This window comes from Crinia signifera, chromosome 12, assembly GCF_055691185.1.
Source record: "Crinia signifera chromosome 12, ASM5569118v1, whole genome shotgun sequence".
Taxonomy (NCBI): domain Eukaryota; kingdom Metazoa; phylum Chordata; class Amphibia; order Anura; family Myobatrachidae; genus Crinia; species Crinia signifera.
In genome coordinates this window covers 24250058-24265844 of record NC_139228.1, presented here as the reverse complement: position 1 = coordinate 24265844, position 15787 = coordinate 24250058, and the positions used below count along the sequence as shown (strand labels likewise).

Sequence of the window (15787 nt, the reverse complement as noted above, 5' to 3'; positions counted from 1 at the left end):
CCACGCCCCTCTCCACCCCCCTGCTTGAAAGGCAGGGAGCGTGCACTCGGCAAACAGATTTTTCGCCGAGTTCACACGCACCCAGTGTATACACATGCGCAGAAATGCTGCTGCGCATACGCAAAACATCGGTCTTCTTTTGCGAATTCGCGCAAGAGCGAATCAACCAGAATAAGGGCCAATATACTCTCCGTACAACTCTACATGCACTACACAGCTTTTTATGGATTTAGCCACATGTGCAGGTGAAGAATATCACCAATATCATTGAGACTACTGTAATCAAGGTCAGAGCTTCTACCTGTAGACTTATATGTCTGTACATGTGTAGTACAGAGTAGATAATTCTCTATTCATCAGATACAGAGAGCACAAACGTATAGCAAAGAGAGAGTTTCATTACAGTAGCTCCCTGGTATAGTCCGGGATTCACTCTCTGCCACAACCTTCTTTTCTTCTTCAGAGAATATAAGTGAAAAACTATTGTGCACATCATAAATAATCACTGCAATAATTGACGGATTCACTGACTCCCACCTGCTCCTGGTAAAAGGTGTGAATAGATAATACAGATAGCCAGATGTTTAATAACACAATTCCTTCTATTCTTTTCCCAAAGGTTCCCCTCGTGGTATTTAAACGTGAGAAGGAAATTGCTCGCAATGTGGAGTTTGATGGTCTGTACATCACAGAACAGCCCTCAGATGATGATATTAAAGGGCAATGGGATCGTCTTGTCATAAATACCCCGTAAGATCCAGCGCTATTATTACCTACACACGTTATTTTCTCTCATCTACCAGCTATTTATGTTTAGTAACCATGTGTTCATTTAAAGATCTTTTTTTTTCATACGCATCTGTTAGAAATGAGGCACCCTGGAAACTATTTTCTTTCAGCAATATATTTTATTATAAAACTGGCTTGCAGTTTTACCCTGTGTTTAAATAACATACTGTATGTTAATCTTACAATTAGAATAATAATGTTTTGAAGTATAACTACAGTAGTAGGGGTGTCACTTATCCAAATGAGGCAAATGCAACACTCGGAAAGCTAAATGCGTCCTGTATGCGTGCTGACAGGGGTGTGAAGTTGTGGAGTATGGCCTCATGGCCCGGACCCCCGTTTTTTGTCAGTCAGGGAGGTGTGGACTGTCCCCCCGGGGATTTCTGTGGTGACTTCTGCACAGTGACAGAGCCAGGTGCGGCACGAAACATTACAGTACAGAACCCAGCTCCTGCCACTGAGCAAGAGTTGTCACGTTGGTGTCATCCGCATCCCCCTTGTGACGCCACTCAGTATAACCTATACATGTAATGTAATAGCATCTAGAATTAATGTGGCTATTAGTGTTTATGTAAAACAAACCTAGTTTTGCTTTCAAAAGAAAAGTTGCTTTAAATAGACTTTTTGGGTAGTCCTCCGTGTCTCCGGAAGAGTAGGCGGATCTCCTGCACTCCACCCACTTCCTAGTGAAGTGGATAGGTCGGGGAGATAATGTGGGAAATCATGGGTTTACGTCCTAGTAATTTGAAAGCTGCATCTCCTCTCCTGGCTTCTAAATTCACCATAAATTTGTTTTTTTGGTTGAGTTAGACGAGGAAAATGAATAACAAAAACTCATTCACCTACTTTCCCTTTGATCTGGAAGGCCCCACAATGTCTGTGAGTCAGAGGATGGTGATGTAGCAGGTTCAGGATCTCATGTATGTACTTACAGTATCAGGGGAGCGCACTATTTGACAGCATCTTGCCGCTTAGTATGTACACTCAATATCGTTAACAATGCGCACTCCCGTGCATTGTTAACAAGCCCCTCTATTGTCTGAGCAGTTCAGACTAGAGCGGTCCTCATTAATGACTTCAGCATTGCTCCTCTTCCCCAGCCATTGCTCCCTCCCCGCCAGCATACACACTTGCCAATACCTGCACTGCACTGGGTCACCACCCCCGCCAATATCGGTGGGGATCCTGTAATGTGTATGGGGCTTTACTGTGACAGACTCCACCCACTACAGAGATACAGAGAGAGGAGGTACTTCTAAGTACCATCAGAGAAATCGTATTACAGGAATTCAGCATTGCTAGAGCAGGCTTTATTGCAACATTGATTATAATTCTACGTTATTGTAGGGGAGATTTATGGAGGCCAGAGGCTGATGTATTAGTACTTTAGCTTTGATGAATCTCCCCTATATTTATATCTATAGAAGCCTATTCCGCTAAGCAGGGGCTATTTGGTGTTAGCATACCGTATACAGTACATGAGAAGCTATATGTTACTCCTGACACGTCACTTTCGCTGCTACTGTACATGTGCCGGTACTTACCCCCATATAAACCATGACCTGCATTCTGCCTCTCCGTAACAGATACTGTCTGGAAAATCCAATTCAGGTCTAAGAAGAACAGGTGATCTTAGATCTTACTGAAGCTTTTAGACTAGAGAAAGTACCTCTGCCCCACAAATCTTCTGTTACACCTTCAATATACTGTGGGGTTTTAGCATCAAACGGGTAGGCACAGGTGAGGATTTGGCACAGACTTAGACAGTGACATCACGGCTTGGGTCCAAAACAGGGCTTGCCTGAGTTTTATTGCAGCACTCAGAGCAAGAAACTAACAACAGCCTTTACACTTCAGGCAAAACAGAAAACAAAAACCTGCTCGTCTGAGCTCTAACTAAACAGAATAAACGTCCCTCTCTATACCAGGGCCACACTATGTGACACTGGACACACACAGCAGATATAGATCAAGTAATGCAGTACTTACAGCCTTGTCTCTCTCTAGCAGCAGCTTACTGCCTCCAACACCCAGGGAGAGAGAGAGAGCTCTAAGGAGAGGGCTGACTCCTTTTTAAAGAATCAGGTGTTCTCCTGATTACCAGCCCAGGACAGAACACCCTTTGTAAGCCGGAGCTTACCACACAGATTGAAATAGCCTGCAGTCTATATGCCATAAGACAGGATTCTAGGGGAAAAGTACCTGCCGTCTATGACTTTCCCTGCCACTGTCTTACATACCCTCCCCCTCTGTTCGAACCTGTGGGGTCGGACACTGTCTGCCAACTGGCAGTATGTTCGGGATAGGACATCGGCATTACCCTGAAGCCTTCCTGCTCTGTGTTCCACTGTAAATTTGAAATTTTGCAAATTGAGAAACCATCTCATGACCCTTGCATTTCTCTCTTTGGCTTGGTACATCCATGTAAGTGGGGAGTGGTCAGTGATTAATCTAAAGGAGCGTCCTAAGAGATAGTACTTTAGGGATTCAAGGGCCCACTTGATTGCTAAGCACTCCCGCTCGACTATACTGTAGTTTCTCTCCGTAGGTGTGAGCTTCCTGCTCAAATATGTTACCGGGTGTTCCTCTCCACCAACTTCTTGGGAGAGGACAGCACCTAGTCCCACATCAGAAGCATCAGTCTGTACGACAAACTCTTTTTTAAAATCTGGAGTGATCAGGACTGGTTGATTACAAAGGGCCACTTTTAATTCTTGGAATGCCCTTTCAGCCTCTGGGTTCCAGCTGACCATAACTGCCCTACCTCCTTTGGTAAGATCGGTTAGGGGCGCTGCCATGGTTGCAAACTGGGGAATGAACCTACGGTAATACCCCAGAATTCCCAAAAAAGCCCTGACTTGTTTTTTTGTTGAAGGACGAGGCCAGTCTTGGATAGCCTCCACTTTATTTATTTGTGGCTTTATTATACCTCTCCCGATAACATACCCCAGGTCTAACATTTTCTGGACCTCCCCAGATATGGCCTGTCTACGCGCTTCTGGTACTCTATAGGGTTTTAAGCGTACCCGAACTCCAGGTTCGGTGACAATGTCATGTTTTATGGCTGTGGTGCGCCCTGGAAGTTCTGAGAACACATCATAATTCCTTTGTACTAACTCTTTAGTTTCCTGCTTCTGGGATTTGGACAGGGTCTCTGACACCCGCACCTCTGGGCTATCACTAGAGGGGGCACTTACAGCTGTCAGAGTCTCTCTGTCTTTCCAGGGTTTAATTAAGTTCACATGGTACAACTGTTCTGGCTTCCGTTTACCTGGTTGATACACTTTATAATTTACACTTCCCACTTTTTTATCTACCCGATACAGTAGATCCTGGTTAATGGCCATCTTTGGGAACTCTTTGTCAGCATTGGGGTATTGGGGCTCACCATTTATGACTTTAGGATTTTCCCTAGCTCTTAATAAGGTGGGATCTCTAAGTTGAGCAGTCCCAAAATTATCACGTGACATCTCTAGCTCAGGCATGTCACACGCTTCTTCCTGCTCCTCAGCTTCACCTGCAAGAACAGCTAGGGGAAAACGGTCAGATTCAATAGTGGTCACCCCTACCGTTTGAACCTCAGTATCCTGACCAAAAGGCTCAGGACTAATCACAGGGCACACATTCTCATTATTAACAGCATTTCTAGTGCAGTGTACATTCTGTTTCCACAAGTCCCAGAACAATGGGAAGTCTCTTCCCAGGATCACACTATGCATCAGGGTCTCTACCACGCCCACTTCATGGGACACAGTTCCACAAGTACTCTTTAGCTGGACTAAAGCTGTGGGATACTCCTTGGTGTCCCCATGTATGCACAAGACCCCTATGTAACGTCCTGTGAGTGTCCGAGGGTCTACCAAGCTGGCATGGATGAGAGTAACTAAACTCCCAGAGTCCAGTAGAGCCCTCCCGGGATAACCATCCACCTTTACATGACATATTTGCTGTCCAGTTTCTGAAACAGTCTCAGCAGAGAAAACAGAACGTGCATATAAAGAGCTTCGCCAGGTTGTATCACACTCCATTGGCTCAGAAGTAAGGGGGCAATTGGCAGCAATATGCCCAGGTCCATGACAACGCCAACACTGTATGCGGCCCCAGTCTTTTTGCGACCCAGGTTTGGACCCTACTGTCCCTTGGGAACGCCTCTCCACTGTTTGTTCCCCATCTAGGCCACCTCCCTTTACAACATTATTCACCCCTCTAGTAAACGGAACAGTCTTACCAGATGATCCGGCCGCTTTGCTGTTCTTGAGGGTGGAATGTCCAGGAGGCACTTCTTGGAGTAGATTTTCAGTAGCTCTGTACCTCTCAACCAAGTTGACAAGCCCCTCGGCATCATTAGGGTCGCCCTGACCGACCCAGCGCTGAACCTTTGGAGGTAAGGAACAACGATACTTGTCCAGCACGACTCTCTCCACGATCTGCGCTGGTGTAGACTCCTCTGGCTGTAGCCATTTCCTTACCAGGTGGACCAGGTCATACATTTGGGACCGCGCAGGTAACTGTTCAGAAAAAGTCCAGTTATGCACCTTCCGGGCACGCACACTCATGTTTACGCCTAAGCGAGCAAGGATCTCTCCCTTGAGTTTCGCGTAGTCGTTAGCATCCTGCTCACTCAGATCAAAATACGCCTTTTGTGGTTCTCCAGTTAGAAAAGGTGCTACCACACCTGCCCATTGATCCACGGGTAACTGTTCACGCTCTGCTACACGTTCAAACACCGCAAGAAAGGCCTCTACATCATCCGTGAGAGTCATCTTTTGCAGAGATTTCTGTACTGCAGCCCGTGTGGTTGGAAGCAAGGGTTGGGGTGTTTGCACACTCTGCGCCACACTCTTAGCCACATTCTGTATTTGCTCTTGTAATTGCAGATTAATTTGCTGCTGTTCCTTTAAGGCTAGTCTGTTGGATTCAAGCAGCAAAACATTGGTTTCAGCCTGGGCACGCATGGCCTCCTCATGCACCTTTTGCTGACATGCGTTTGCCTGCCGCTGCAGCTCATTTGCCTGCACCAAGTGTTTTAAAAGGTCCTCCATTTTAACAGTCTCCTGTTGCAGTGTTACAGCAGCCTTTAGCCAGGACATGCAAGTATCAGTGCACTCCAGACACTCACTTGTGGCTGGTTGCCTTTAGCAACAACTTCCAGCTTGCTGTAGCAAAAGTCCTATAGTTCGATGTATGTCTCTTTAAGTGAGATGCTTGCTCGCATTCTCCACCATATGTGGGGTTTTAGCATCAAACGGGTAGGCACAGGTGAGGATTTGGCACAGACTTAGACAGTGACATCACGGCTTGGGTCCAAAACAGGGCTTGCCTGAGTTTTATTGCAGCACTCAGAGCAAGAAACTAACAACAGCCTTTACACTTCAGGCAAAACAGAAAACAAAAACCTGCTCGTCTGAGCTCTAACTAAACAGAATAAACGTCCCTCTCTATACCAGGGCCACACTATGTGACACTGGACACACACAGCAGATATAGATCAAGTAATGCAGTACTTACAGCCTTGTCTCTCTCTAGCAGCAGCTTACTGCCTCCAACACCCAGGGAGAGAGAGAGAGCTCTAAGGAGAGGGCTGACTCCTTTTTAAAGAATCAGGTGTTCTCCTGATTACCAGCCCAGGACAGAACACCCTTTGTAAGCCGGAGCTTACCACACAGATTGAAATAGCCTGCAGTCTATATGCCATAAGACAGGATTCTAGGGGAAAAGTACCTGCCGTCTATGACTTTCCCTGCCACTGTCTTACAATACTGAATATCATTGCTTGTATTATCAGTAGTAGTACACGTTGTATGTAATGGCCATGCTGGCCACCTTCCTCCTCATTAGCTCTCTGGCTGCGGAACAGTAGGTATACTTCCATAGACCATGCTTCCTCACAGGCCAGCCCAGCACTTCCCATACAGTATGTTAGTGTACTTAGTATTCCTCTGATGCAGTTCTAGGGATGGCCCCACAAATGTTCTCCAGCTATTAAAGGGATAATTGTCGCCTCTTATTTGTACTATTCGGGCGATTGCAGTTGTGCAACGGTTAGCATATAATGGGGAATACACATTTAGTGATGTAGGGGCATTTTCTAAGCGGTCTTCCTATATTGTTTAGAAAATGCCCCTACATCGCTCCATGTGTAGGGCCATAGGGATAGTGATGCGTGGCCCCGTGCCACGCTATTGCCTGGCTAGGGTTCTCATCAGAGAACACAGGCCCTGACAGACCGCTCAGCACACATTGTTGACACGTTGCTGTGCAGGGTTGTGTGCTGAGCGATCTTGTTGAGCGTTCTAATTGATCTAGTATCCTGTAGAGAATACAGACGCTGTGTGGCTTGTATTTGAGATGTGGAACTTGTACTGTATCTGAATGATATATAATTCATGCCATACTGTACATATAAATGTGTAGCGCCTATAGTGTGTGCCAGTCAGCGTTGGCACACAATGGCTTTATCACCGTCTTTCAGGCATGAGCATTAGTCTTCAGAAGGAGACACACCTATTACGCAGCTGGGATTGGGTAAGGCAGCGAAGCACGCAGTACATATAATGTAGAGCATTTGGCGGTATATACCTGGGCTCTGCTTTAGAACCACCTAACCTCTGCTACTCGGAATTTGCGGACAAAGAATCTGAGTGCGTTACATTCTCTTGTGCTAAACTTGAGAATACTTTCTAGGAATTAGGAAGGCGGATTCGGAAATACTTTAAGCCTACCAGGCAGATGAATAAGTGCCCGGCTTTATATTGCTGTATTGTAGGCTGATAAAAACTCCTATTTGCAAGAATAAAACACACAGAGATTAATCCAGTGCCTCATTTATTGCGGAGATGCTTCCACCGTTGTCATTTAAATACATGTCACATGATTCTATTTTATGCTTTAAATTTGTGGAGATCTCATCATGGTGCTGCAGATGGTTTGAATAATGTGATATTTTATTATTCTGTTTGTAGGTCTTTCCCCAATAATTACTGGGATAAATTTGTTAAAAGGAAGGTAAGCTCTTTCTCATTTGGATGTAGATGTACTGTGAATTCACATTTTGCATTATATTAACATGACATTGAAGTAACAATATATTATGTAACACGTAGGATAGTACCGAGGATGCAGTGATGGCCAGGGGTTAAAGTGAGGGGGAACGGGGTGGAACCACCTCTAATGGTGAGGTGGGACATTGGCCCTGCACAGTAATTCTCACATAAAGGCAATTACTGTAGTTTGCAGGGGGATGCCAACAACCCTACCACTGGCCCTGTATCTGCCTAATGGGGGGGGGGGGGGTGTTAGGGGGTAATTCGGTGGCATAGGGAAATTAGTTCCCTCACCTCTGCATGACCACTTTAAGCCCTGGGAAGCACGTATTGTAGAAATGTTGGAAAGTGCTCTGATTTATCTAAAACCTGTAAACTGTTTCTTTGGGAAGCTATGCTGTACCCCATCACACTAATACACAAATCATCATTTTATCCTATATAACAAAAGGCGCTTGCTGTGTTTCATGCATTCATATTTGCTTTAATTTGTGTGTGCAACTCTACATTCTAATCAGTGTAACATCCACCAGCTAAGTTTACAAGGATATTAAGTCTTACGGAAGAGATGTTAAGCCCTGAGCACTAGGCGCATTTACTGTGCTGAAATTCTGGCTGCCATCTACACCTGAACCTTTACAACCTTCGGGTACATGGGGATTAGGAAAGATGCAAATATATGAATCCTACTTAAAATTCCATTCCCAAGTAGACAGAGACAAACAGGATTTCACAGCCAGCGAGAGATAACTGCTCAGTTTGGAAATACAATATTTTCCCAAATTAGACGATATATCAATCCAACTGCCATAAAAGCAAAATAAGCACAGATGCTTATATCAATATGGAGATTGAGAAAATACACTCCCAAAGGCCAGATCCAGCTAAACAGAATAAGTCATTGTGATGTGACAACGCTGTGAGGACCGATCGGCATTATCTGCTGTGAGTATGGGGGTCTCGGGAGAGATAGAATTATCACAATTAATGGGAAATACAGTAATAACAGATATAGTATGTACCATGATCTGGCTTACATTGTGCATTTCCCGTTATCAGTAATTCCCTGTGGACCACCTTCTGGGTGTTGGGTTTTACGAAAGTAATTATTACAAGAAAAAATAATATGGGACATATCTGTAGACATACATTATTAAAAACAGTATTCTTTTTTTTCTAGTATTTGTATCTCTATTATGCCTCGTACATAGTATTTCCAATTACGTAAATATAACCTCAGCGTTCAATTTTGATCATTACTGTGAAATTCCCAGTTGGGCACATATTGAATATCCCTATAGATCCACAGACATCTCTGCATCCTCCTCCGTAGACTTATGTAATATAATTCACCAGTATTCGCTGTAGAAAGTAGACAATAATGAGAGCACGCGGATATCCAGGTTTTAAGCAAGTTCATTTTTATTCAGGATTTTTTTCAGACAAGGAACCTTTTAAGCAAATGGTAATTTGAGACATTTCTTATTAATTATTGTGCAACTTGAATGCCACGTCCAATAGTCTTAACAGTCCGGGACTTGTGCTACATTATCTAGAATTAAACAACATATAATAAAGAATCCCATGTTTATATAAATGAGTGGTGTATGAGATTTTTCATTATTTACTAATAAATACAGTAATAATGTGTTTTATTTGCTAGTCATGGGCAATATTTCTGCTATTTGCGACTACAGTAACTGTTTTCTCTGAATTACTGTAAATAAGAACTGAAATTAAAATGATAGAAGTAATAGCACATAATGGATACCACCATAATTTAGCTGTTTATTTGCTTAGTGTTGTGTTTGTTGTAACTGCGCGTCATTACATTTCTAGTCGTTTTGTGTATACTGGTTTACAACTAATAATGGGCCAGATGTGTCAATCTTTAAAAAGTGATACAGTGGAGTGTGATAAACAGCCAGCCAATCAGCTCCTACCTGTCATGTTACAGGCTGGGTTTGAAAAGTAACCGGGAGGAGCTGATTGGCTGGTTGTTTATCACTCTCCACTTTGTCACTTTTTGAAGCTTGATACATCTGGCAATATTGCTAATAAGCTCTTATGGTTAGAGGGAAATCAGGGAAATATCAGATAAATTGTAGAAGTTGCCCATAGCAACCAGCATCTGCCTTAATCTCTGTGCTTGGTCCATTGAGGATGTGAAGGTTCAACCTACTATATTTTATAGGGCGTAGGAAGTTGCACATGCAGTATGCATACCACCCAACTGTCCCGATTTTCACGAAACAGTCTTATTTTTTTTTCTGACTGTCCCACCCGCGGGCAGCAGTGTACTGTAGAGTGTGTGTGTGTGTGTGGGGGGGGGGGGGGGGGGGAGGGGGAGGGGAGTTAGCAGTTGGGAGACCCTCTGTCACTCACTGGCGATGCCCCCATAGTGACTAAAAATGGGGTAGTGGATCGCTATTGGGGCACTTCCACGAAGCCACGCCCCCTCAGCCTGCAGGAGTCCCATTTAGAGACTTTTTTTTTTTAAGTTGGGAGTTGTGCATAGGTTCTCCATACGGCACAGGACTATGGTGTGTTCCCTACGGTGAATTGCTGTAACTAAGCTGGTACATTATCATGCATCCACTAGCAGTAAGGGAAATGTACCCTGGCATGGGGGGGCATGGAAGAGTATTGCTCTGCAGCCAGGTGACCTTCACCAATGTCATGCTATCCGGGAGGTCTTCGAGTACACAACAAATCCCTCTGTTCCTTTATCTACAAGCAGTGTCAGATTTAAAGGACAATGCACAATAATAATAATAATAATAAACATGGCTTTGAAGTTTTCACATGACATTTGTACGTTGTTTTCTTAGGTGATCAATAAATATGGAGATTTATATGGGGCAGACCGAATTGCAGAGCTCTTGGGACTTGATAAGAACGCATTGGACTTCAGCCCGGTGGAAAAGACCAAAATAGAAGAAGGATCCCTTGTATCATGGTGTGTACAAAACATATCATTTATCCATATGCAGATTACTCTCCTACCGTACAGTGTCGCCAAAGTCTTCTATTTGCCAATACTGGACTGCAATTGACGCACAGATCTTTATTACGCAGTGTAGTTCCTTATACATATTGGCTCCTGTCACAGTCCATTCGGCTGACATGCTAGATGTACCTCTAATTTACATATAGTCATTAGCCTTGGGATCAGACACGTTTAAATCGTTTGCATAATGTTGACCTTGAGGTGACATTCTAGAAAGAAATCTCCATATCATTTAAAAATGAACTTTTCATCTGTTGAAGTGAACGATCTTTTATTTCTTTTTTTTTTTTCTCCATCCCCTGCAGTGATCATATTGATCACAGACATCAATGGAAATTCCTAATTGGGAATCGCTGAAGGAAAACATTGCAGACACTAAATCTGAAAAACAAAATATGACTTCTCAATTGTGTTCAACTGTTAAAATAATGTATCTATTACAGGGATCTCTCCATCGTATTCTTTTATCTCCCAGTATTGATTAATACGTGACCGCATTAGGAAACTGCTAGACCTACTGTAGCTCATTGCAACTGCTCAATGTTCCTGACCAGGAGAGTTATACAGGCGCCGGGACCATGATTCCCTTCTATGGGCTGTGGTCCAAGTAGCCCATAGAAACTGGCCACATGCACAGTACATATGTTTGTACTGCGCTTGCGCAAGTCCCGGCGCCTGTCATCATAGCACAGGCACCAGGGCCCAGGAGGATAGGTGGCGATGGCGACAGGGGGGCGGGGTCCCTGCATTGCGGTACCCCCGCGGCGGCTGTGGCCAGAGGCAGCCACCCTCCCCCAAGAAGGTATGAGCCGCCACTGGTGTGATGTATTAAATGTGGCTACAGTATATTTGCCTTTATATTTATGATTTCATTATAAATCAAAGTGTATTATTATGTATTCTACAAGGACACAGACTATTTTGGGACTGATTTGTTTATCCTACAAACAAGGGCATAACTAGATATTTGTAGGTCCCATAGCAAAAGTTTGTAAGGGCCCCCTATTTAGCAACTGACTGTGATAAATGTATGTAAAACATATTAGTTAGAAAGCAGCTGCACCCCTTGCACCTATGGTAGTTACACCCTTGCCTACAAAATAAAAAGAGTTATATAATGGGTTCTCCAATTCAATTAACTTGGTGTAATTCTGAGTACCTCTACTTCCCCTCCACCCCAACAGAGAAGAGGCCAGACATAAGATTCCGAAGCCCTGAGCCATCGTAGCAATTGACATGATTTTGGGGTCAATGGGAAGGGGGTGTAGACACAATTCCACACCACATCTGCCCAATCTACTGAAGCCACAGTCCCAATGAAACCGTAATGCAGAACCACTTCTAGTACCAGATAAAGAATAAGAGCACCCACTAAGCCTTATGCCTTGAACAGTAGAAGTAGCGCTGGGTAAATCTGAAACACATACTTGTGTTTAGATCTATTGCGTTACATCGGTAATGTTTGTCTGTCATCTGCAGGTTAAGTTCCATTGACATGAAGTATCACATCTGGAAGCTTGGCGTGGTCTTCACTGACAATGTAGGTGTCTTCCTTCCTCATATACTGTACCATAAACTCAGCTATAGTAAAGATGGCTTTTCCACTCATTTTTGTGTTATTTCCTCCTCCAGTCCTTCCTTTACCTCGCTTGGTACACGACCATGTCAATACTTGGACACTACAACAACTTTTTCTTTGCTGCTCATCTACTGGACATCGCTATGGGCTTCAAGACCCTGAGAACCATTCTCTCCTCAGTGACCCACAATGGAAAACAAGTGAGTGTAATTGTGATGGAGAGCAGTCAGGCTGTAGATTATGACACAGATTACCGAGCTGATTGCAGCGTTGTCTGAAACGGACAGCACAATTCAAAAAAGCCTTGGACTGTAGCATGGCCTGGTTTATCCTGGTGGCATGCAGAGTGTATGACTCAGTGAATCCACTAATACGCTCACATTACTCATGGCAGAAAGAGTCCTGGCTGGCTGCAGACGGCTGAATTAAGTGCTGCTTGTTTCATTGCTCAGACCCTGGCATGGAACACTTAAGCCAGCCTTTATGAACAGCGCGACTACTAGGCAGGACAGATGGAAATGGATATCCGTAAAAATGTGTAAAGTGCTTCTGTAAATGCCTCTTGTACAGGTACGTGCACTATGGCCGGTGCATCTGTAAGGAGAATTGCTGTTTGGAAAGTGAATATACCGAACATTCTCCTCTCTGCAGAAAGTAAATCAAACTTTGTAAAGTAGTGAGATGGATTCAATGTGCTGGTAACGTTGGCACAGAACATTTACCTTCATTCTCTGAACTTCACCTGTAATCCTCCCTCCCTGCTCTACTGTGAACTCTCTCCCCCGTTCTCCCGACCGCTAGCTTCTAGTCACTGATGTTTGTTGTAGCTTTCTCATGAATTATTGAGCCCAAGCAGCTGCTTTAAACACTCACAGCATGCACTATTAATTCTTACCTGCTGGATAAAGAAAACCTGCAGATTCCTGCCATCCGCTTAAAGTGACAGTTTCTCTTCTAAACGACGTTTTATCCGCAGCGTAGTGACTGTCTCGTGTTGCTGTGCACTGTGTGTGTGTTCCGCTTCACAATAGGCAAAACGGCTACATTTTGGCCGTGATCAGATTTTGATTTATCCCAAGGGTAACAAACTGACCACATCAGATCATGGGTTCTGCTCTTCTCTGGTGAATGCTACTCTATAAGTGGCACTTATCAATAATAAAAAGGTTACTGTAACTGCACCTTTGGGCAGTTCTACAGTCAACAGTGCAGGCTGTGGTATCAGGGGAAGCACACCTAGGGTGACCAACTCATCCCTTTAATCCGGGACACATATTAATTACACAGGTTCTGTGGCTGGCTTTCACCTGGTTTTAAACTGCCACACCTCAAGACTCCATTTCACCTGGTTTTAAACTGCCACAGAACCTGTGTAATTAATATGTGTCCCGGATTAAAGGGATGAGTTGGTCACCCTAAGCACACCTCCATCTCCAAAATCCTGGGCTGACCCTGGAGTGATGTCACTGGGATTCCCATGTAGGACATTCCCCTTTATCTTGGACCATGCCTGCTTTTTGGAGTTCTATTTCAGATGGGATGTTGCTGTAGGCAACCAATCAGGTACTATCTATTACCTACTACGAGGTGCTAAATAAATAAGTAGATTCTGATTGGTTGCTCATGTAACATAGAACTCCCATCTTAGTAAATTTCCAGTGTCACCAGTGAGAGAGATGCGGCAAACTAACTGGTGAATAGGGAGTATTTACCAAAATGTCTTAATGAAAGGACACTGCCAAAGGCTGTGCAAATAAATCACTGATAGGGGCTACACATTTTTTGGATATCTACAGTATTATTATTGGTCAATACAATTTGGAAATGTCTCTTTGGAAATAAATAGGCCTTATGATCAGGTCAACATGGAAAATTGTCGACATTAGTTTTTCATTTTTGTTTGGTGTCTGTCAACATAGACTCCATATAAGTGCCGCATAGCACGCTGCGCTCGCCATGCTTCGGGAACGGTGCCGCCCTGCGCTTGGCACACTATTTTATTGTCCCTCTATGCCCACTGGGATGGTACAGTAGGAACAAGTCTGTTTTTAAAAAAAATCATGAAAAACTCCTGTCGAACTTTTGACCATGTTTACCTAATGACAACGTCCCGTACCAACAGAACCAAGAAATATTCTGTTATTTAGGGGGAAGAGGTATAAAATCTTTTAAAGAGGATACGTTGCCTATAGCAGCCAATCAAATTGTAGTTCTTCTTTATCTGGCACATCCTATAGAATGATGGCTATCATCTGATTGGTTCAGCATCGTTTCTACCTGTCCTCTTTAGAAGGTTGTATAAATCTCCACCCACAGTACTGTATATCACTGATACGTTATCACAATGTTTATATTGATGCCATTAAATATGGAGGGGCCTCGGTTACTGGAGCAAAATGTGAGAGAGAAAATTTGGCACGGTTTGTGAAAGAACAGTTCTAATAACCATTTTGCTGCTGGTTGTCATTAAAACCACCATTATTCTATGGAGCAAATTCATTTGTCGACAAAGGGGGAAAATTGCCATTGTCCTTGCACTTAAACTCCAGCGACGGACATCCAGTTTGCACTCTTTACTAAGGCCAATCTGCACCGTATCACGGTGAAAAGTACTCAATACCTTTTTGAGCTGGATCCTTTCCTATAAAGTCTGGCAGCGGTTGTGCTAATGATTTCCTCCCTTCATATCTTAGTGTTTATAAATGGTATATTTTCAACAGTATTACCATTAGGGATCTAACATATATAACCTATGTTCCCATGTTTTAACGCCGTATTCTCCTCCCCTCAGTTGGTGCTAACAGTTGGTCTACTGGCGGTGGTTGTGTATCTTTACACCGTTGTGGCCTTCAACTTTTTCCGGAAGTTTTACAACAAGAGTGAGGATGAAGACGATCCTGATATGAAGTGTGATGATATGATGACGGTATGTCCAGCATGTTAGACGTAATATAGGAACAGGGCAGATTGAGGTATTATGCAACCACTAGGAACACATTATCACCCCACATCAATAACATCACTGTGATGTGTTTTAATGATGACACTTGAGGTTAGACGTTGGGATCCCCTGCATAACGTGCTGGGAGTTTAAACTGAAAACTATTACTAACGAGATGCACATATATATTCCAGTAAGCCCCCGGTTCACTACTAGCCACGTACTTTTGGCCATCTAATGTACATCTTCAGTCTTAAGGTAATACTACACTATTGAATAAAACACCAGGATGCACATTTGGATCTGGTGATTATACACTCTACAACCACAAGTATCTCTTCATTACTATTGGCCAGTGCTTTAGTGATTAAATGTTTAACTTAAATGCCAGCATTTTCGTTGCTCTTCTGATTACCCTTTAGCAG

General features: G+C 43.6%; 1 protein-coding gene across 13 annotated transcripts in view; it reads left to right on the top strand.

Annotated features, from left to right (window-relative positions):
- Nucleotides 1-15787, top strand: part of RYR3 (ryanodine receptor 3) — a 527067-nt gene that overhangs the window by 489287 nt on the left and 21993 nt on the right. For all 13 annotated transcript variants that reach the window (XM_083167836.1, XM_083167846.1, XM_083167845.1 and 10 more), the window contains 6 exons: nucleotides 620-750; nucleotides 7752-7794; nucleotides 10664-10791; nucleotides 12322-12382; nucleotides 12475-12621; nucleotides 15213-15347. In XM_083167836.1, coding sequence (XP_083023962.1) covers nucleotides 620-750; nucleotides 7752-7794; nucleotides 10664-10791; nucleotides 12322-12382; nucleotides 12475-12621; nucleotides 15213-15347 — 645 coding nt within the window. The remainder of the gene's footprint in view (nucleotides 1-619; nucleotides 751-7751; nucleotides 7795-10663; nucleotides 10792-12321; nucleotides 12383-12474; nucleotides 12622-15212; nucleotides 15348-15787) is intronic.